This window comes from Castor canadensis, chromosome 11 (assembly GCF_047511655.1).
Source record: "Castor canadensis chromosome 11, mCasCan1.hap1v2, whole genome shotgun sequence".
Classification (NCBI taxonomy): domain Eukaryota; kingdom Metazoa; phylum Chordata; class Mammalia; order Rodentia; family Castoridae; genus Castor; species Castor canadensis.
Genome location: NC_133396.1, coordinates 88,822,256 through 88,844,588, shown reverse-complemented (window position 1 = coordinate 88,844,588; position 22,333 = coordinate 88,822,256). Strand labels below are relative to the sequence as shown.

At 35.9% G+C, this 22,333-nt stretch overlaps 1 protein-coding gene across 4 annotated transcripts in view; it reads right to left on the bottom strand.

Annotated features, from left to right (window-relative positions):
• Nucleotides 1–123: 123 nt before the first annotated feature.
• Rc3h1 (ring finger and CCCH-type domains 1) overlaps nucleotides 124–22,333 on the bottom strand; it is a 106,649-nt gene continuing 84,439 nt past the window's right edge. Inside the window, exons 12-20 of one of the 4 annotated variants that reach the window (XM_074047425.1) lie at nucleotides 21,438–21,808; nucleotides 20,936–21,103; nucleotides 17,087–17,239; nucleotides 13,630–13,843; nucleotides 12,752–12,842; nucleotides 11,946–12,078; nucleotides 9,890–10,060; nucleotides 8,779–8,894; nucleotides 124–7,482 (exon numbers count right to left, since the gene is read on the bottom strand). In XM_074047425.1, the coding sequence (XP_073903526.1) occupies nucleotides 7,332–7,482; nucleotides 8,779–8,894; nucleotides 9,890–10,060; nucleotides 11,946–12,078; nucleotides 12,752–12,842; nucleotides 13,630–13,843; nucleotides 17,087–17,239; nucleotides 20,936–21,103; nucleotides 21,438–21,808 (1,568 nt within the window). In that variant the 3' untranslated portion in view covers nucleotides 124–7,331. The remainder of the gene's footprint in view (nucleotides 7,483–8,778; nucleotides 8,895–9,889; nucleotides 10,061–11,945; nucleotides 12,079–12,751; nucleotides 12,843–13,629; nucleotides 13,844–17,086; nucleotides 17,240–20,935; nucleotides 21,104–21,437; nucleotides 21,809–22,333) is intronic. The other 3 variants (XM_074047426.1, XM_074047428.1, XM_074047427.1) reach the window with 3 other exon arrangements.

Sequence of the window (22,333 nt, the reverse complement as noted above, 5' to 3'; positions counted from 1 at the left end):
CACAAAGTGGCCACTTCAAGTATGTGTTTGCTTGTACAAATTAGCTACTTCTTCATTTTTCACCAGTAACTCCAACATAAGAATAAGATGGCACAGACTTATTTACAAAAAAAGACTACACACTGTTGCTCATTATCATTTAATATAAATGCTGACAAAAAGCAGATTAAGACCTTGTAGACACTTTCATATATTTACAATCCATAAGGTGAACCACCTCCTCCTACTTGTTAAAATAAATCCTTTTATGTGCAACTTACAGGAGCCATAAACCCTAATAAGGAGCAATAAGAGTCTGAGCTAGTTTCCAAGGTAATAAAGGATATAGCATTTTAACAAAATGTGGCATCTTTGATATAAACAACATGCACACAAATAATACAAAATTGAAAAAGATGGCCTAATCTTCTAAAAAATCTGCAGTAAGCTAAACATGTACTTATTCAAATTCAAAGTTCTCCTGCCCTAAACACATTCCTAACTACTATTTTTTTCCATCTCATTTGTTTCAAAGACTGCTTAAAAACTGGAAATATTAAACATTTAAAAAGAGAGAAAATGGTCTATTTCAAACAGGGTTATTTTTCTTACTCCAAAAGAACTTTCAGAAGAGTCTTCAAATAAGATTTCACAGTTTACCAGATGGTAAGGAACTAGTCACAGCTTGTGAAATTCCAATGTATTATCTGTCTTCATTTTCTTTTTTAAATTGGAAACATTTGCAAAAATGTCATTTTAAGGTTCAATATTTTTAAATTTCTCAACAGGTGGGTAGAAACAGGCAAGAAAAGAACAGGGAGTTGAGGCAATGGAAACAAAACAAAACAAAAACAGGCGTGCAAGAAAACCTTTAAAAAATATATTTTGCCTGACACTGATTTATAAGAACAAGAGACAGAATTCTGACAATCCAAAACTATAAGTGATTTCATAGCCACTTATAATCTGACTCAAATCTCATGGGCTTCTTTTATTAACCTAGATTACTTTTGTCTTGTTAAGTATACCTCTGTAGGGCACAATCACATACAATCAATAAGATTGGCAAATTACTCAAGCTCTATCCTAAGCAAATATGCATTAATGTTAAAAAAAAAAGTTATTTTAAAAAAACAAAATAAAATCCACCCAAATAGGTGATGACTACAGAATGTCTCGGGGAGACTGATATGAGCCTAAAGACCAATTAACCATAGTCAGGGAAAAATGGTAACAGGGGCTAACAAGAGGAAGAAAGTACGCACACGAAGAGGAATCTCACAACTGGAAAATGTTTAAGTGAGTGAAAGGTTTTGTTTATTACCTTAATTCACTGTTTCCATTGTTCATGGAAAGTCAGACTCATCATAAAGCTCAAAACATCACAGATTCATCATAAAGTAAGATGAAAGCCATGAGCAATGAATAAAATGATAACAATTTTATTCTTCAAGTTCCTTTCATTCCTAGAAGGTGCGAAGAATGGATGAAAATGGGGATATATATGAGATTTTATGCAAAAATACCTCTCAGGACAGTGATTAAAAGCAAATGCTTCAAAGGCCTTTTAAGTCACAGGAATTTTTTATGAGGTTCACATATTATTGTGAGAATGTTAGCCAATCAGTGGAGAGAGTTACATAAATAAATGGTGATTTTAAAAAAATCAGGAAAAAAAACCCAAAATAAAACAAAAAAACCAATTATCAACCCAATATTTGTTTCCATCCTTTTCTTGACCCTTTCATACACTCATGGGGTAAGGGACCACCTGACAGTTTCCAGTTATAAGATGACTGAGTGTACAACCTAACATGGATGCCAAAGACTTGTGAGATCTGTCTGCTTAAGAGTTAAAAAACAAAACAAAAAACAACACAAAACCAAATAGAAACAGTGAGACCTCAAAAAAAGGAAATAAATCACCTTATTTAGTATATAATATATATTAGAATAACAAAGTCCACAGGATTTTATTTTTCTAAATACACATTTTTGGACACAATATTGTCTCGAGGTTTGAGCTCTCCACCGTGGGTTATTGTGCCTTATTTTCTTGTGTAAATAATGGTTACTTTAGGGATGTTTTGCTCAGGGGCAAGATTAGGGGAATTCAGTGTTTGGCTGAAAATCCAGAGGCTCTGAAAACAAGGATTCCAGTGGTGAGAAAAGTCCCTTCATCACAAGATTTCAAGGGGCTCTTTACCTATTTTGTTCAGTGCAGCATGGAAAACCCACCTATCAGGAACATATGTATTATTAAAAGGTGTTATCTGTTCCTGATGTTGACAGTTTTTAAATTCTTTGTTAACATTATAGCTAGTATCACTCATCAATTAGAATTATTTATGAAAACACCTTTCACAATCATGGAAATAAAATCTTAAAATTCCAAATATTAAATTATTTACTATAATAGTACCTTTTGACAAAAAACAGGAGTTGTTGTTTTTTTTTTTTTTTTGAACTGGCTCAGAGAAGCTGAATTGAGAACTTTAAAATTTCATAAAGGTGAGAGTTGAAGCAACAAATAAATATAAAAATAATAGCTGTCCAAGGTAGAAAGATATAGATGTGGATCAGCAAAATGGACATGCAGGTAAAATGACAGTAGTAGAATGCTTGCTGGTTTGTTGACTGCCTAAGGCTGATAGTAAAATTTGTTAATTGTCCAGGGAAAAGATTACCTTTCAACTCTGTAACCACATATCACCAATTAAAATTTCAATATATGTGAACTCTTTTTAGGATAAAAATATTAGTAAACACTACAGTTAATTTCCAGACAGGTTATTAATTTCTCCTAAAAAGGAACTGAAAATTTTATTTTAATTTATCATTATAGGTGGTTTTTGCAGATAGATTTTATATATGAAACCTTTACTCAATTCTTTACAACAAAAAGTAGAAAAAAATGGTGAGACTTCCAACCATCGTAACAGCAACTTTTAGTGAAAACAATCTTGTTTTTCTCTAAATCTGAACATAATCTGAACTTGTACTAACTATAGTTAATTATTTCTCACCGCTCACATGCTCAAGAAGAGAACCCAGTCCCATGACTTAGCCATAGTGAGAATATACTGTCCTTTAGGCACAAGTGAAAAAGACAGAAAATGCTCTTTTAACAAGATAATCTCAAAATATTGTGTGTATGTGCAGGGGGCGGGGGAGGGACGGTGCTTACACACAGCACTGTAAAAGATGATATTCACTAGTTTAGAGAAACTGATGAATTTTCATTACTTTTACATTTTATAAGGCCAGCTAACTTTAACAGTTAACTTTAGACAAATCTACACAGTACAATCACCTCACAAATACAAAGTTTCATAATCAAAATGGCTACTACTTCCCCCCAAAACCAAAGCAGAGAAAAGCACAAGTCTTTGGCTCTCCTTTAAAGAAAACAGCAGGTTACCGTTCTTTACCAGACCTTTGTTTGCCTACCAGTAGGGCAAATACCACATTTGTGCATCACTGAGTAATGACACCATTAGAAAAGGCAACTTCACAGAAGTTATTGGCGAAGCAAATTCATTTGAATGCTCTGTTTTGAGGCAGCAAACTGTCACTGTTACAGATTGGGTTAAGTCACGGGGAAATTGCAGAATGGAAAAGGGTCAGGAGATTAAGAAAAAAAAAAGACAATCATGGGAAAACTTAGGGATTAAAATTTTAAGCTCTAACACTAAAGACCAATGGAAAGTTTGATGGAATTATACACTCAACATAGCAAATGAGAGTCAGACCAATTTTGTCTTTTAGGCAAAAGAATAAATACATGGGAAAGAATAGAAGGATAGGAAGTAAGATGAGAGAAGAGAATCAACCACATTAGTGCTATGCAAAACAAAATTTTATACATTCCAAGTAGTTGGATATTTGTAATTGAAATTAAGAATAGTGTCATATCATTTGAATGTTATTACTAGAAACCTATGCTATAACTTCCTTTTAGTTAGGAAAGTTGTAAGAACTAGCTCTTTGGTCACTTCAGGTTCTATAAACTATCCAAGACCAGGGTGGCTATTATACTTATCTTGGGACAATATCTATAAATTAGGCAAAAGAACTACCTGTAAGACAAGAAACTGAGTCTAGATGTCTTATTCTCAGTTGTTCAACCTTTTTCCAGAGACCCCTTGAAAAAAGAAAGCAAAATACTTTTATATTCATCACTATAATAAAATCCTGGCTTTGTTACTTAAATAAGCATGAACACATTGCTCGTTATTCTGATCTTAACCATTTCAGAACTATTCATGTTCATCTGATATGTAGAAGTCTTACTTTTGCGTATCTAGCAAATCTCCATTTCACCTTTTTTTTTTTGGGGGGGGGTGTGGGCGCACATTAGGGACTGAACTCAGGGCCTCTTCATGCTAGGCAAGCACTCTACCACTAATCTACATTCCTAGCCCAACAAGTCTTACTTTTGAATTCAGTGAAAAGCAAATAAAGTTGTCTTCAGAAGAAATTAATATTTAAATAAGAAAGCACAAAAGTTGTTGGGTATAGTGGTGCACTTCTATAATCCCAGCACTCAGGAAGCTGAGGCAGGAGTGTGAGTTCGAGGCCAGCTTGGGTAATACAGTGAGATCCTGACTCAAAAAAGCACAAAAATTGTATTTTTATCTGATTGGTTTCATTTCTTAACATATGCAGATGCACAAATAAAATTTAAAAGTATGTGTGTGGGGAAATCAATGCTTTTCAGATTTTGATTAAAAAAAAAAAGAAAAAGGAGTTACAGAGTCAAGTCGTTATGTCCCAATAGGCCATTTACCTTTATTGGCTCCTTATAACACAAAATATGTCACAGAGAAAAGGAAACGGGTGTGTGGCAGGGGGAGGCCCAAACTCTGAAGGTTTTACTGAATTCCTAAACCTGCTGGTGGACACTAGGAAAGCCGTAAAAATTTCCCTTAGGTAAGGCAGAATGGCCAATGTAAAATAGCTAAATTACAGGCACAATGGGCTAGTACACTATTCTTCTGCCTTTCTGCCCAACCAGATTGCCTCTAGAGTACAAGGTCTTCAAGGGATACAACTAGAAATCAGGCTACAATTTAAAGATTTTTTCTTTTTTTGCCCAAAAATGAAAATATATCAATAAAGACACTAGTGCATTTGGAGAATGGATTTTGAGTTATTAGGGGTTTTAATACATACCCCAAATAGAATTTTACTTTTATTCTGAACTTCAACAAAACCAAAACCTTATTCTTTTCTAATACCAGAATGGTTCCAACTTTCAAAATAAACAACTGCATCTAAAACTTAAGAATTAGCTGACATGTCTAAAGGAGAAATAAAATCTCTCCAAATCTGCCTACAGAAGGCTAGCGGCCAATATTATTGCCTTTTATAACTATATGCAGAGAAATGAAAACTCTTTATGACTGTCAGACATAAGTTTCTTTCTTCTCCCAATAAACAATGAGTAGTTAAAGTGTAAATGTTAGAGGGTTTTTAAAAAAGCAATTGTATGAATGTATACTTAAAAAAAAAGGAAAATGTATGCATTAACTGAAAAAATGCCTCACCTTCATTCAGTGCTTCTACCTCCCAATCAGTCATTTTATCGCAACAGCTGCGCTCATGCGAAGAAATCCTTAAAACATACCCAATATATATACAGATATAGCTATGTATATATGTATATATATAATATATATATAAATTTTTATTTAAATAAAAAAGAAAGCTCGAATCCCAAGCCAATATGTGTATATCAAATCCTTGACCAGCCAGGTCTGTAGGGCATAATCAAATTCAATGTGAAATAGTATATAAACACGGTGCCTTGACTGGGCAAATTAAATAATCGCTACTCAAATGAGTGTTCTGTTTGGACTCTCCTACTGGTAGGCAATGGCAGGACTGTATTACCCCTCCCACCCCCCGCCCCCACTTGTTTCAGTTAACAATATGATGGACACAGAGCTTAGACTGAGGTTGTTCTAACCTCAACAAGAGTTAAGGGTTAAGAATATAAGAAACAAGAAAAATATAAACTTTTGCTTTTACCCAACCAAAGCAATGCAGTAACTTATTACATAACCAGTGCTTTCTGATTTAGTAGTATAATCCAGAAAGGGAAACTGAAAATCAGTCAAACGAGGGAAGGAGAGAATGATTATATGAAACAATCCCAACTAAACATGTTTTATAGGGGCTTAGTTAAGTATAGAGTTGTTGCATCAGAATATGTGCAGCAGAACTAAATAACAACAAAAATTCCTCCTTACTCTTCAATACTTTCAGGAAGAATGTTTTAATGCTGGAAAGCCAAGTCTATGAAAACTGACTTCAGGGTATTCATAGTCAGTAATTTTGAGAAGCAACAAGTGATCAATTCATAAACTATCCTTAAGACTCAGGTAGTTTGTATTTTAGTTTTAAAACATGGTTGACTGTCCTGGCCTGGGGGCATTCCAGGATTTCAGCAAAAGTTTCATTTGGAAAGTACAGTTCCAAATTTCCAACAATGGAGAATACATCAAATACTGTGTATTTTCAGTGCTACTAAGTTACAGTTCATTCTTAAAGTAATCTTTAGGTAAATCTAATCAAATAATGTAAACACTGAACAGGCTTTCTGATTACATTAAGAGAACACAAGGGATCCTTAATAACATAGAAATTGGGGAACTAAAACTTAATTGTCTGTTATCTTTCTCTGAAAAATTGAAACTAAGCATTCCCCTTCAAAGTTTCAATGTCCTAAGAAAACATAGCTATTCATAAAGCTAGTAACCCAGAAAGAAAAAATATTACAAGTAACAGCTCCAATAAAATTTAGTCTGCTGCACATTTTCTAATAACTCAATCTATTACTGTCTCTGTTTCTCAAGCACCACAGAATTCTTAGAAATGCCAGTGCTTTTTGTCTGTTGTAGTTTATGGGGTTGTGAGAGTTGGAAAGGACTAGGGGTAAGGAATTATACACTGGGTATGTAATAATACCAAAATACAAGAAAAACCTATTTCATTAAGATCATACAATTAATCAAACAGAGTGTATATATAATATCTTCTTTTTTTAAAGCCCTGCATCCAAGGCGTCCAAAGTTATTAAAATAAAGTTCATTCACAGAACAAAAACAAATTTAATCTGAATTGCTTGCAGATACTGCTAATTTCTTTTTCTTTAAATTAAAAAATGCATTAATGTGAACTATGTGCAGGGTTTGTTTAGTAGTGGTATTTGTGCACATTGCCTCTGGTGCTTTTTCTGCATTTCTTTGACCACTCTTAGCAAAAATGTTTAGAAGTTATCCATTCTTCTACTCCTATCCCCCACAAATTGATTAGGAGCAGAAGATAGAAGCAGTACTCCGAACATTTTAGGGAGCAGAACTGGGAGTAACTCCTGATCTCTGAGAGTCATTGTTATCCCCTCCTCCCTCAGGGTCTTCTGACAGATTCAAAGAGTTGGTCTTGTTTGATAAGAGGCTGATATTCTCTTGTGTCAAAGCTGATCCATTTGGTACATCACTGTTAAAAAAAAAAAAATGCAGTTGGAATTTTTTACAAAAGAAAACATTTCATAAAATAAAATCAATAGGGCCTATCATTTAACAATATATATTAATATATATTGCTATACATTAATAGCTTCCAAATTTTAACTTATAGCTCCTCATCCATATATTATTACATGGTTGGCAAACTAAAACTAGCCAACTGCCTGTTCTTATAAATAAAATTTTATTGGAACACAGCCTGCCCTTTTATGTATGTATGCTTTCATACTACAAGGCAGAGTTAATTAAGACTTGCAACAAAGTCAGTAAGGCCCATTCCTTAAAATATTTATTACCTGGCCTTTAACAAAAACTTTTGACACCTGATTTGGCAGGCTTATTAGTATAGGAAACTAGAAGGACAACTAAGAACCATGCATTTAAAAACCTCAAAATTGCCTAAGAAAATAATTAAGATGTATGAAGAATTAATTAAGTACTATTTATTATACGATTGTTCATGACAGTTGACATGTATCTTTTCAGACCTGCGATGGAGTATTGGATGATATGGGATAGAATGAATTAAAAACCAGGGGGCAGGGGCATAGGTGTGTAGGTTTATAAAAATAAGCAAGAGTCTAGGAAAGATGTTAATACTGGTTATCTCAGGTGTTGGAATTACAGGTGATTTTTTAATTTGTCTTTTTCTAAAAATTTCAATTATTTACAATGTTTTTTTATATATTTGAAATAGGAGGGTTGGTGATAAAGGTATAGTTTAGTAGTAAAGCATGTGCTTACCATGTGTAAGGCCCTGGATTCAATCCCCAGCATCAAAACAAATGACAATAACAAAATGGGAGGGGGTAATTTTTTAAAATTAATTTTAAGGCTTCTTTTATATTGAGAAAATATTACTTTTATAATTGAAAAAACATAATAGTATATTTCAAAAATTTAAAAACAAAGAGAAGGAAAACAAACAAGAAAAAATTGTGAGGAATTAGCAGATAATTCAATCTTGTGTGTGTGTGTGTGTGTGTGTGTGTGTGTGTACTTTTGAGGCATGTAGTCCAGGCTGGCCTTGAACTCTGAATCCTCCTGCCTCAGCCTTCCCACGATTACAGGGGTGCCCACCACCCAACCCATCCCTGGGCTACTGAGATGAGTTTTATAACTCTAGATTTAGCAGAAATATTCTTTTTACACAGAATAAAATTTTAAAACTCAAAACATTTATGTAGGGACTTTTGATATGGCCAGATAATATAATCATTTCTTTCATATGCAATTTAATAGCACTATAAAATGTCCCTTTCTTTACCTGAATGTTAATGTAAGGTCTTCAGTTGGAACCTTGTTTTGTGATTCTGGTTGTCCATTTTCTGCTTGCTTATTTGTATTCAACTTGCTTTTCATGTCAAGAGAACACTGGTTCTCCTTTGAAGAAGAAGGAAATAAAGTCAGTTGCTTTCTATTAAATGATGCTAATGGGACAGACAATATATATATATAACACAAATAAACTGATAGTTCAGAAATCATATTTTATAAAAAGACCAAAGAAATAGCAGACTAAAAGAGAGACATACACAAAAACATAAGAGTATAACCCACCTTCTCACTATATAAGCTGGACAATAATGAGAATGCCTCAAACTAACACAAAAAAAAAATCACAGAAAAAAATATGCTAACTGCACCTCACTCATAAAAACAGGTCACCAATAACTTTAAAGGGTATAAAAACTAGAATGGTATTTGATAAATACATTTCTTTTTTTTTTGGTGGGACTGGGACTTAACTTAGTGCTTCATACTTGCAAAGCAGATGCTCTACCACATAAGTCACACCTCCAGTCCATTTTGCTCTAGTTATTTTGGAGACAGAGGTCTCCCAAACTATGTCCCAGGCTGGCCTTGAACAGTGATCTTCCTGATCTCTGCCTCCCAAGTAGCTAGGATTATAGGAGTAAGCAACCAGTGCCTAGCTGGTAAATATATTTTTTTTTCTTTTTATTGGTGGGACTGGGGCTTAACTAAGGGCTTCCAGCTTACAAAGCTGGTGCTCTACCACTTGAGTCACATTTCCAGTCTGGTAAATATATCTTTATATAACATGATGATACTTCAAAGGAGTTATCATCCTATTTGCTTCCCTAATCAGTAGACTAAACAAAAATCTAAGAATTTGCAATTAACTAGGTTGTTTTCCCTAAGAGTCATCAAAGCATCCTAAAACAAAGAACATACCCAAACCAAATAGAAATGAGAAAAGGAATGATACAATGGGAAGGCAGCTCATCTTCATGAAAATTATTCTACATATCAATCACTCATCATAATGTTTTGGATGAGCTCCAGATGATTCTAGAATTCTAGAGCCACACAAATTTCATTTCACCTTCCCTTTCTTTTCCCAACATAATGCTTACCATACTTAGTTCCCGGGTTCTCTTCCCAATTTCCCTTTCCACCTGGTGTAGTTCCAAGCTCAACTGTTCACTTGAGATCATCCCAGGCCATTTTGGAGGTGGAAGTGGGGGCTGTGACTGGCCTGCCAAGGTGTTCGCCTCCCTCTGTAACACCAGCTTGTTACTAACAGCCTAGTGCATAAAGCCAAGCACACACACAACTCAACACATTTCACACCACACATAGGAATAACCAGGTCCAATTTTAGACCACAGCTACTTAAGCTTATCATCCAAGTATTTCCAATAAAAATAATATGTAAACTTTTTTTTGGTGGTACTGGGGTTTGAATTCAGGGCTTCATGCTTATGAGGCTCTACCACTTGAGCCACACCTCTGCCCCTCTCTTTTTTTGAGTACCATTTGAATTTAAAAAAAGAAAAACAAAGGGAATTTAATTTTGGTGAATAATATATCATTTTCAATTAATTTCAAGTAACCTTAATGATGGCAAAGACTTTTAACTATAATAAGTATGTGGCAACCTTCGAATAATAACTAATTTTATTCACTTTTTGTGGTGCTGGGGGATCAACTAAGTTACAACTCCTCTACATTCTTTTGAGAAAGAAAATGGGTTAGAAACTTCAAGTAATTCAAGCCAGCAGGGATGCTGCATGCCTGTAATACAAGCACTCAGGAGGCTGAGGTAGGAGGTCTGTGAGTTCAAGGCCAGCCTGGGTTATATAGTGAGATCCTGCTTCAACAGCTCTCTTCTCTTCCCCACCCCACGCACCCCCGCATAAAAGGAGAAAAACAACAAACAAACAAAAACTCCAACTAAGACAAAAAGCTGTCTTTGAAGCTGAGTAATGCACCTTGTGGGAGTGAAGATCTGAACATTAAAAATGTCACTGTACTAAAGAAAGACCACCATAAGCAAATGTAGTTTTGCTCATTTTTTGAGACAGAGTCTCACTAGGTAACCCAGGATGGCCTTGAGCTTACCATCTCCCTGCCTCAGCCTCCTGGGTGCTGGGATTATAGGTGTTCCCCACACCTCATTAAGAAGCATTTTGTCTCATACCTTTCAATCAAAAAAAAGGACAAGGCTGGAGGTAACAGCTTACCTAGCAGGCACAGGGTATCCTGTGTTTGATCTCCAACACCATTAAAAAAACAAAACAAAAAACAAAAGGCAGGTAGGGTACAGGATAATACCACCTGACTAATATACCAATTAGTGACATTGTAAGGGACTAGAAAGGTAATGTAATAAGCAGTTTATAAACTGTGAAGAACTATATAAATGAAAGGTGTTCTTTTTTCTTCAGTGCTGGCATTGAATGTAGGTTATTACATATCAGGCATTGAGCTACATTTGAAACTCCAAATGTGTTATTCTTATTACATTGGGCTATTTTTTGTGTGTGTGTGACAGTTTTGAGCTTCTACTTTTCAAAGACTTATAAAAGCTGAGAATTACAGGAAATAAAAGAAACCAAAATTTCTAAAGGTAAAATCATTTGTTGATAAGAACTACTAACCTTAAACTTTAATGTATTGGGAAATTTTAGATAATCTGTTTTCAATTCTCAGACAGTATTACTTACTACTGTCACCTATCATCACAGAAATGAACCCAATACTGAATTTGTTGAAGAACAGACAACTATATCACTCTTTGGCTTTATAGTTTTATGTTCATAGTACCTCAAAAATTCCTCTGTTTAAGGGGCTAGAGATGTAGTTCAGTGGTAAGAGTACTTGCCTAGCATGTACAATGTCCTGGATTCAATTCCCAGCACCACGAGATAAACAATTAATTAATTTAAAAAGTTCTCTTCTATTTAAAATCTCTCAGACTTCTTCAAAACATGGAATAAAATCTAGGTGTAATGGTCCTCACACCTGTAATCCTGGCACTTGACAGGCAGAGGCAGGAGGGCTGAGAGTACAAGGTTAACAATACCCCATTCTCAAGAGACAAAACCAAAACAAACAAACAAAAAAACCCCAAATCACAAACAAAAACCACCAAAACTTGGAATGAAAAAAGCATCTGTAGGTTGATACCTCTAGTCCACGAAGTTGGGTCTGCTGGCTAATCTGATGATTCAGTTGCTGCAATTCTAGCCTCAGCTGTTCTCTCTCAGCAGATGGAAGGGGTTTCCCATGAGTGGCCACTTCTGACATGGACATCCTCTCCCTTTAGTAGGAAAGAAAAAGCATGAAGTTAATTATTTATTTACTGTTGTGCTGGGTGAGGGTACATTGTGGCATTTACAAAAGTTCTTACAATATATCAATTATGTCATACTTGAATTCACCCCCCTCTATCATTCTTCTTTATCCCCTTTTCCCCCATTCCTGGAGTAATTTCAATTGGTATCATTTTTCCATTTACATACATGTGTACACAGTATTTGCACCACATTTACCCTCTCATACTCTTTCCCCACCTCCTGTTCTTTGATTTCATAGAAGAAAAAAAATGACATTTTTGTTTAAAATAACTACATAGGGAGTTTCCTGGTGACATTTCCAAATATATATTATATTCCAAGTATATATGTATTATAACCCAAACTGGTTCATTTTCTCTATTTTTCTTCTTTCTCAGTCCCCTTCTTAAGGTGGCTTCAATAGTTTTAAAATTCTATATTTACTTGTGTTTAGAGAGTATTAAGATTATCTTTTTTTTTCCATTTGTTTTTGGTGAAACCGGCATTTGAACTCAGGGTTTCATGCTTGCTAGACAGGCACTCTTAACATGTGAACCACTTCACCAATCCTAATTTTAAAGATTTATTTTATGAAACTACTGACCAGAAAAACAAAGTATGAAAAGTTGAATAATTTAAAAGAAGCATTACTCGTACCTCTCACTGAAGTGTCCTTGAGAAGGTATGTTTTGATGAGGTGAATATGGAGAACCTCCCCAGCCACCATGGGTTCCATATGGACTATAATCTACAAGAGAACAATCTGTGATGTAATTCAGAGATTTGATGCTTTTTCCAAGGCACCCATAATCTAAAAGGCATAGGTGTGTGGTGTACATAGCCACCTAGAGAAGGTATCTTCCCAAGTTTTGATATTTTTCTTCTGCTTGAATTTTATAATGAGAACGCTTTTTTTTTTTTGGTGGTGATACTGGGATTTGAACTCAGGGTCTTGCATTTGCTAGACAGGTGCTCTGCCACTTGAGCCATGCTCCATCTTGAGAATGCATTATTTTAATGAAGCAATGATGCCATTTAAAGAAAAACAACCATAGGGAATCTTAATATAGACATTTAATTTTAGAATTCCCTGGGTTTTAATTACTTTTCTTACAGAGAGAAAAGTTTAGAAATTAATGCAACTTTTTTTGTTTTTGAGGGAGTTTCAACCTATGTACTCCCAAATGGTAGGCAAGTGCTTTACCACTTGAGCCACACCCCAGTCCTTTTTTGGCTATTTATTCACTTGGAGGTACACGGGGTTGAACTTAGGTACTGGTGCTTGCTAGGCAGATGCTTTCCCACTTGAACCACTCCACCAGCTGTATTTTGATTTTGAGATAGAGTATCGAGCTAACTTTTGCCCAGGATGGCATCAAACTGGTGATCTTCTGTTCCCACCTCCTGAGTAGCTGGGACTATAGGTATGTACCACCAAGCATAGCTCTGCCTTAGAAGATTCATGAAAGCACTGATAGTAAGTGAAGAAGAAGGGTTTTATTGAGAGTCATAAATATAATTTTTGGGATTCTTACCTGAAATGTTAATAGATTTTGTGGAAGCTCCCTGAGGTGCCATAGCCTGTATTGGGCCAGCACCCTGATATATTGTTTTAGAAGTTCGAGAGATGGCACCAAACCGAGATACTGTTGGTCGATCTCCAAATGGAATGAGGTCATCATCACCGGTTTCTACTGCTCTTCTCTGAAAATCCAATCGCTGATCTCTCATTCCTTTACTCTCCACATTCTGATAAAAAAGCTAAATGAGAAGTCTACCCACACTTAGATCTTTAACATAATTTCCTCCAGCTCTTTAATATAGTTAATTAAGAGAAAAATGCCCTTACTAGTAAGACTAAAATCAGTGGTTGCTTTTGGCATCATATAATACATTATTTTTTAAACCTCTGTTCACTCTTCACATTAAGAAATACATTTTATACCATGATTGTGTTGGGTCTGGAGACCTAAGGTGGATGAGTGAGTAGCCCATTCCTCCCGCCCCCAACCTAGAGCAGTATCATTCCTGTATCCTGAAGAGTTAGAGGCCTGCATTTCTGTATCCTAAAGAAAAGATACAGAGTGTGATAGATCTGCCAGAAGGCTGATGAGCAAAATGCTCCCAAGATTGTTTTCCCTCCCCCAATAAAAGTGCAAACCAAACCAGTTCTCCTGAGAAAGCCGCAAATCCACGGCCAATGAGAAAAACCCACCTAACCCAGAGTTAAAACATCCATAAAAACCCCAGCCTTCACCTGAGCAGCCAGTTACTGGTTTCAGGGCTCCGCTGCACTTCTCTAGCTGTAGCCTTTCCTTTCTCTCTAATAAATCCTACATTATATACCAGCTTTGGCTCATCATTTAGCTGCCTCATGAGCCACTTCCCTGACCTGTGAAGGCAAGGACTCTCGGCACCGGCTGGCAACACTTCACACCAGCACGTAACAATCGGAGTATATAATCATTCATAGGTAGGTAGGTAGACAGATAGACAGACAGACAGACAGATGGCATACATATATCAAAAGGCAGAAATGTTAGGGTGAACAAAAGGAAGACATTTTAGAACTGGACCTCTTTCCCCTTAAAGATGACTTACTGGAAACTCTCCAACTGGAACAGGAGGAATGACCTACCCTTAAGAAATTAATTATCTCAGGAGGGTCAGAGGGCCTTTCAGGATTTTCCTGCCCAGTGACCTTCCTGGGACTTCTCCACCCACCTCCTATATCTACCACCAGTCTGTAAGCGGCTGTGGGCTCCAGCTCTCTTGCTGGGGACCTCCTCCACAAGACTTCTTCCCCAATAATAAAACCTGTGCTGGCATTGAGCTGTCTTCCCGCCTATCTATTCTGTACCTTTTTCAGTTTAACAAATGATGCCGAAAGGCAGGACTGTATGCATATTAACATTTGAGAAACATTGCGTTAAGACTTCTTTCACCTATTTTAGAGATTTTTAATTGCATCTAGATTGAGTTAATTGTTTTATTCTTTACTGATTTTATTTTGCTAATACTTATGTTACTTTAATGTAATAACACTTTCTGAAAGAAGTACAAAGTAAGGGTTCCCATAATTCTACCTCCTCACCTCGTTTCATTTAGTGAAAGGCTTACAATGGCCTAAAAGCATTATTTCCCTACTCACACCACCAAACAAACACAAAAAATAAAAGTGAAGGTTTTTTCCCCCTTTTGGTGGTACTGAGTTTTTTTTAACTCAGGGCCTTGCGCTTGCAAGGCAGGCACTAAACCACTTGAGCTAGCTCCTTTTTTTTCTTTCCTTTTTGTGCTAGAGATTGAACCCAGAGTTTCAGACTGTTCTCTACCACTGAGCTATACTCCCAGCACTAAGGCTTATTTTTGCTTTTTCTCCTCTATATTCCTTTTTCTCTGTCTTTTTTTTTTTGTCTGTCATATATATGGATTTATGGTACAGCTATTACTCCATTTATAGCAGTATCGGCATCCAAGTGTTTTTTTTTGTTTTGTTTTGTTTTTCCTGCTATAGAGACTGTTCCTCTCTTAACCAGCTAGTTAAGTAATTATGAAAATCTATATAATAACCTAGAGAACATTTTAGAGCAAGTGGGTTAAGAATAATATCAAGGCATATCTTTCTTTTTTTTTTCCCCTTTGAATGAGACAGCGTCTCACTATGTAAGCCCAGGCTGGCCTGGAACTCACAACCCTTTTGCTTCTGCTTTCTGAGTGCTGGGACTGCAGGCATGTGCCATTATGCCTGCCAGCAATACCACTTTGCCAGCAAGCATAACTTTCATGCATATGCATAAGGAGACACACATGAAGAATGTTCACTATAGCACTGTACACAATAGTGAAAGATCAAAAATAGCTTAAATGTTCATCAACACAAAAATGATTGTTATATAATTACAGAAATATTTTTGAATGAAAATACAATGTATTTTATAATAATTTGTATTATCATAACTGCTTTTGATAAAAGCAGCTAAAATTAATGAAGATGAGCTACAGGTACAAATATGGATACAACTCAAAAACAATGCTGAATAAAAATGCAAGTTGAATTGTATAATTTATATAAGGTCTATAAACATGCAACACAACACTGCTTAAGAATAGCACAAAGCCAGGTGTGGGGCTTCATGCCTGTAATCCCAGCAATGAGAAGACTGAGGCAGGCAGATCATGAGGTCAACCTCAGCTACATAGTATAAGGGAGGAAGATCATGTGTGCAAAAGAGTTCAAGGCTTCAAGGCACCTGGGCAACACAGCAAAACTCAGTCTCAAAAAAATCAAAGCAAAGCAAACAAACAGAAAATGATAAATATTAAACTTAGGATAGAGGTCACTGACAGGGAAGGAGAGAAAAATGAGATCTGGAAGGGGCATACAGGAACACTTAACTACTTCTGGAATGCTTTATTCCCTTAAAAAATAAAAAGGATCCTGGATGAGCCCTCCCCACAAAAAAGAAAATAAATAAATAAAAAGGCAAGTTAACATATATTTTAAACTTGGCTTATTAGATACATTGGTGTTATATTATTTTTCATTATAACAACTGAGTATAATACATTTCAGTATCTCATAAGCTCACATGAAGCTAAGAAGCTGCAATGGTGACTCAACTGATACTCTTTTCAACAGATTCAACTTCATTATTTCAAATTCAGACTTGTAAGAGTTTTAATTTATTTGCTGAAAAAATCCATGATTTTGACTAATTACTTAAAATAACTTAACTTGGGTTCTAAACAACTGTTGGGAAACTTCTATCTACACAAAAACATAGTAAATACTTTCATTTGCCTAGATAAATATGAAAAGACTTATTTATACCTGAACAAAACAAAAGAACCATATTAACTTCAACTCAATTCAGAGCACGCACTGTGGTCTGAAACTCTTAAACAAAGCTCAATTATTTGTGCCTAAACTGTAATGGGTGGAAACTTATTCACCTTGATTTGTATTAACTATGGCTTAGCCTTTACACATACCATCATTTCCACACTCCCTGCTGCCACAACATCTTTGGGTTTTGTATCTTTGGTTCCAATGTAGGAGCCGATGGTATCACATGACCAAGGGGAGTATTGACTATAATCATTTCCTTTGTATTTTCCAGCTACCTTCAATTCTTCATCCAAAAACTACAGATAGAGGAAAAACAAAACAACAAAATAAGAAATGGGTCTGTAAGTAACAAGACAGAAGACAGGGAATTTCTTAGAACATCAAGCTAAAGCAACACAGTGATGGATATTTGATTTTTAAGTGTCATAATAGATTTTTGTAGACTATAAAAGATGTACATGAAGAATGATGTTTTTAGTCTCCATACTTGGTTACTGGCAGGTAAAAAAGAAGTATCTCAATATCCTTCAGTGAATCAAGCTAGGAACCTACAGGTTCATTCTTTTCTTTATTACATTAGATGAAGTAAACAATTAAGCAAATACGCACCAGGTCATAGTTTTGCTAGACCCATTCAATGTTTCTTTCAGTAACATCCCAGGTAAACAAGAACATTAAAAACAATTTAAAATGCTCTATATGGTGAATATATATATACATGGGCTACTGTTACATTTAATAGACTTTATGCAACAATAAAGATCTCTTTTCTGACTCATCATTATTGCCCTCTGCACCGAAAGAGGGTATGCGGCCATCAGTACCACTCTTTTCACCCATAATTTCTATTTCCTATTGCTTATTACCTCTTTATTGTCCTATTGGTATTTTAAAAAAAATTTCATCTGCATTATTTCTCAATTTAGAAATGTGATCTGTAACAGCTAGCTTTTACAGCACAATACTAATAAGAGTGCTACTTCCCAGAATGTAATGTATTATGCAGCTATTAAAAGGAATGAGACAAGCTGGATGCCAGTGACTCACGCCTGTAATCCTAGCTACTCAGGAGGCAGAGATGAGGAGGATCATGGTTTGAAGCCAGTCCAGGCAAATTGTTTGTGAGACCCTATCTCAAAAATACCCAACACAAAACAGGGATGGTGGAATGACTCAAGTGGTATAGCATCTGCCTAGCAAGCATAAGGCCCTTAGTTCAAACCTCAGTACAGCCAAAAAAAAAGAGAGAGAGAGAGAGAGAAAATAATGTGTTTACATACAGAAAAAAGTTGAAATACAAAATAAACTGACAATGGTTATGGAAAATGGGATTTTGGAGAAATTATTCTTTCTATATTACATTATTTCTACAATGTAAGAATTTAGTACAACTGTATGTTTATAGTCAGAACTGAAGTTTAAATAGATACAATATGTAGAGCTTTGTATGTCAATAAAATGATTCTATATAAAGTTCAGGATCGCTGCTACGTGCCAGATGCCTTATGTCTCACTGAATCTTTACCTCTATGGGGTAGGCTTTATTAAACCTGATTTCTAAATGGGAAAACTGGAAATTCAGGGTTCAATGAATGTTACAGCTGAACCTTAAAGTTAAGTATGTTTGATTCCACAAGCATGTCATATTTCTTATAAAACAGTATAGCATAACAAGGTTACAAGATGTTTCTAATAGATACAATTTTTTTTTATTTTTTAAAGCAGTACTGGGTGGGTTTGAATTTAGAGCACTGTGCTTGTTAGGCAAGTGCTGTGCCACTTGAGCCATGCTTCCAGACTTCATCATTTTAGGTTATTTTTCAGACAGGGTCTTATGTTTTTGCCCCAGACTGCCTCAGACAGAAATCCTCCTGCCTATGCTTCCCACATAACTGAGATTAAGATATGCACTACCACGCCTGGTTTATTTGTTGAGATGGGATCTCACTAACTTTTTGCCAAGGCAGGCCTCAAACCTCAGATCCTCCTGATCTCCATCTCCTGAGTAGCTTTATAGGTGTGAGCCACTGTGCCCAGCTTCTAACACACAAGATTTGAAAAATAAAAACAAAAACAAATTGTAAACTACTAATAAAAGATGTTGACTTTACTATTAATTCACATTATTGAGGAAAATATATCCAAATGATAAACCTAAATAATGTGAAAAACTTACTAGGTCAGCTTCATACATCTACCAGTTTACTGTTCACTGTGATGCACTTCACTTTTCAGCTGTTTATTGTGCCACTACTGTCGGCAATTTTGTTTAGAGGACTGCTATACACACAGGATGTAAAACATGTTCCTTATGTAATATGAAGTATTTGACTCTCTTTTGGCAGTAATAGGGCTTAAACACAAGGCTTGTGCTTGCTAGGCAGGTGCTCCTATCATTTGAGTCATCCGTGGCTCAGCCCTTTCTTGCTTTATTTTCTGATAGAGTCTCACATTTTTACTTAGGCTGGTCTTGAACCAAGATCCTCCTACCTACGGTCTCCTGTGAATCTGGGATTAAAGATACAAACCACCAGGCCCTGTTTATATGTTGAGATGGGGTATTGCTAACCTTCTGTCCAGGAAGACTTTGAATCAAAATCTTCCCAATCTCCACCTCACAGGTAGCTGGGATTATAGGCATGAGCTACCACATCCTGCCCCAACATTTGACACTTTTAAAAAACATGCACACTCCAAGCTAAGACAATATGCACAATCAACAAAACAGTCATCCAAACAAATTGAGGGGCACATCATATTCATGGAGACTTAGCATATTGATCTAAGGTAACCCTGTCCAACAGAAATACAATGAGATTCACATATGTAATTTTAAAATCTCTAGCAGACCCATTAAAAAATAAAATCAGTTGAAACTAATTTTTAAAATATTTTTAATTCAGCCCAACATATCCAAGATATTAAAAATTTCAATGAAATATTTTACTTTTTTGGTACTAAATCTTCAGATCTTTGTATATTTTGTGCTTATGGCACATACGAATTTAGATTAGCCACATTTTATATACTCAATAGCCACACATGGCTAGTGGCTACCATACTGGCCAACACAGACCCAGAGATTCAATGCATCCAAATCAAACCTGAAGAGGAAATCAACATGCTGATTTCTTTTCTTTCTTTTTGTTTTGTGGATACTGGGGTTTGAACTTAGGACATACATCTTGAGCCACTCCACCAACCCTTTTTTGTGATAGTTTTTTTTTTTTTTTTTTTTTTTTTTTTTTGAGATAGAGTCTTGCAATTTGCCCAGGGCTGGCTTAGAACCATGACCCTCCTGATTTCTATCTCCTGAGTAGCTAGAATTATGGACCCAAGCCACCAGCACCTGACTCTCTTTATTTAAAGTTTTGGGAATCTAACCTAGGGCCTTGTTCATGCCTGGCAAAAGATCAAACAATGAGCTATACCTTCAGCCCCAAACAGCTGATTCTTGAAGAGTACTGGAAAATACACACCAACATGTATCTAAACTTAAAATAAAACTATATTAAGAGAATGTGGCATTGGCACAAGGACAGAAATAGATCCATGGAACAGAAGAGTTCAGAAATATACATGGTCATCTAATTATTTTTTGAGTCAGGGTCTTTGTAGCTCAGACTGGCCTTGAACTTGTGATCCTTCTACCTCAGTCTCCCAAGTGCTGGAATTATAGCAGTGTACTACTACACACATCCTGGTTATATAATTATGACAAAGGTAACCACAGGGCACTGACGAAAGGATTCTCATATCATTAAATGGTGCACAGTCAATGAGATATTCTTATGTAAAACTGATCTTGACTCTGAATGCACTCTATATAAAAATCAATTCTAGATGGACTTTAGACCTAAATGTGAAATAAAACAGTAATAAACCTTTGGAAGAAAACAGGAAAATATCTAAATACTGGGAACAGGTAAAGGTTATTTATGCAAGACACAAACTGATAAAAGAAAAACAGGAGTAAAAAATGATCTGCTTACTTCTTCTTGATGGAATGTAGGAGGCAATGTTGGTGATGGTGCAAAAGGAGGTGGAGAGATAACCTTTCTTTCCTCTAATTGGGCCATTATTTCCTTTCGTCTGCGATGTAGTTCATCCAGACTTGGATGGGGCTGGGAAGGAGGAGGAAGCCGACTATAAGGAGGCTCCTGAAAATGGAAAAATTAATTAAAACTGACAAAGAATAGAGGTAGCTTGTACACTCATCCTAACATTTGGAAATATGATGTAAAAGAATAAAGAAAAACAAAACAAAGAAAGCCCATCAGAAGTCTCAAGAACTCCCTAATAGCAAAATTTAGGTTTACTTTTTCTTAGCCAGAACTATTAATAAAATAGTAACCTACTCAAATTATGAAAAAGATTTTTAAAAGTAAAGAAACTTTCATTAAAAAGGAATTGAGTTATTACCATTGCAAAAAAAGGAATGAATCACTGTAGGTATTTAAGTCTATAAAATAAGGGGGAAAAAATGCAGCATACTCTAGGGTATGAAGGTCTGATCTGAGTTGGATGAGGAGCCACTGGATAGTAACCCTCCACCTGTTGGTATCTTTCTCTGGAATCTGGTACATAGGATGGCACTGCTGCAGGTGGAATGTCGATGGGTATAGGGCTTTCACGGAAAATCTCCTCTCTCGTGTAAGACTGAGCAGGGTATACTCGACGGCCATCGTAGTGAGGTGGATACATAGGTGGGTACTGTTGTGGCTGCGTGCCATACTGGGAGTTTACAACACGATCTTGGAGGTAGGGTGGATAATGATCCAAGTAGGGAGGACCAGGTTCAGGAGCAGATGGTGGAGGTCGGACAAAACGGGACACACATTGTGGTGGTGGAGTATAGTACACACCTATATGATAAACAAAGAGGAACCAAAAGCAATAATGAGCCAATCTATTTTTCTATATAAGATTTGGGTTTTTTCTCTTTTAAAATATTAACACAATGAAGTAGTAATAACCTACATATGTCTTTAGAACATTTCCCTGCATATATAGCTAGGTTAGCTTTATGAGAAATAACATACAAGAATTATCATTAAGGCCAAGGATGTAGCTCAATGGTAGAGTGCTTGCCTAGCACGGCAAGGCCCCTGGCTCAATCCCTAGTCCCTCCCCACCCCCACAAAACAAAAAACCTTACAAATCATTGAGAAAAACCAATCTACTTATAGTGTGCAATAATAGATTGCCTCTCATTATTTGACCCTGTTTCTGGTGTCTTAATGCAATGAAAAGCAAAAATTACATTTTACATACATCCTTGAAGTTCAGGCTCTACTGCAGCCTGAATGTGAAACAGAATTAACTGGTAAGAGATGTGATGAACAAAAGGTCCATTTTTGCTGGTGCTACTATTTGGCTCTAGAGTTCTT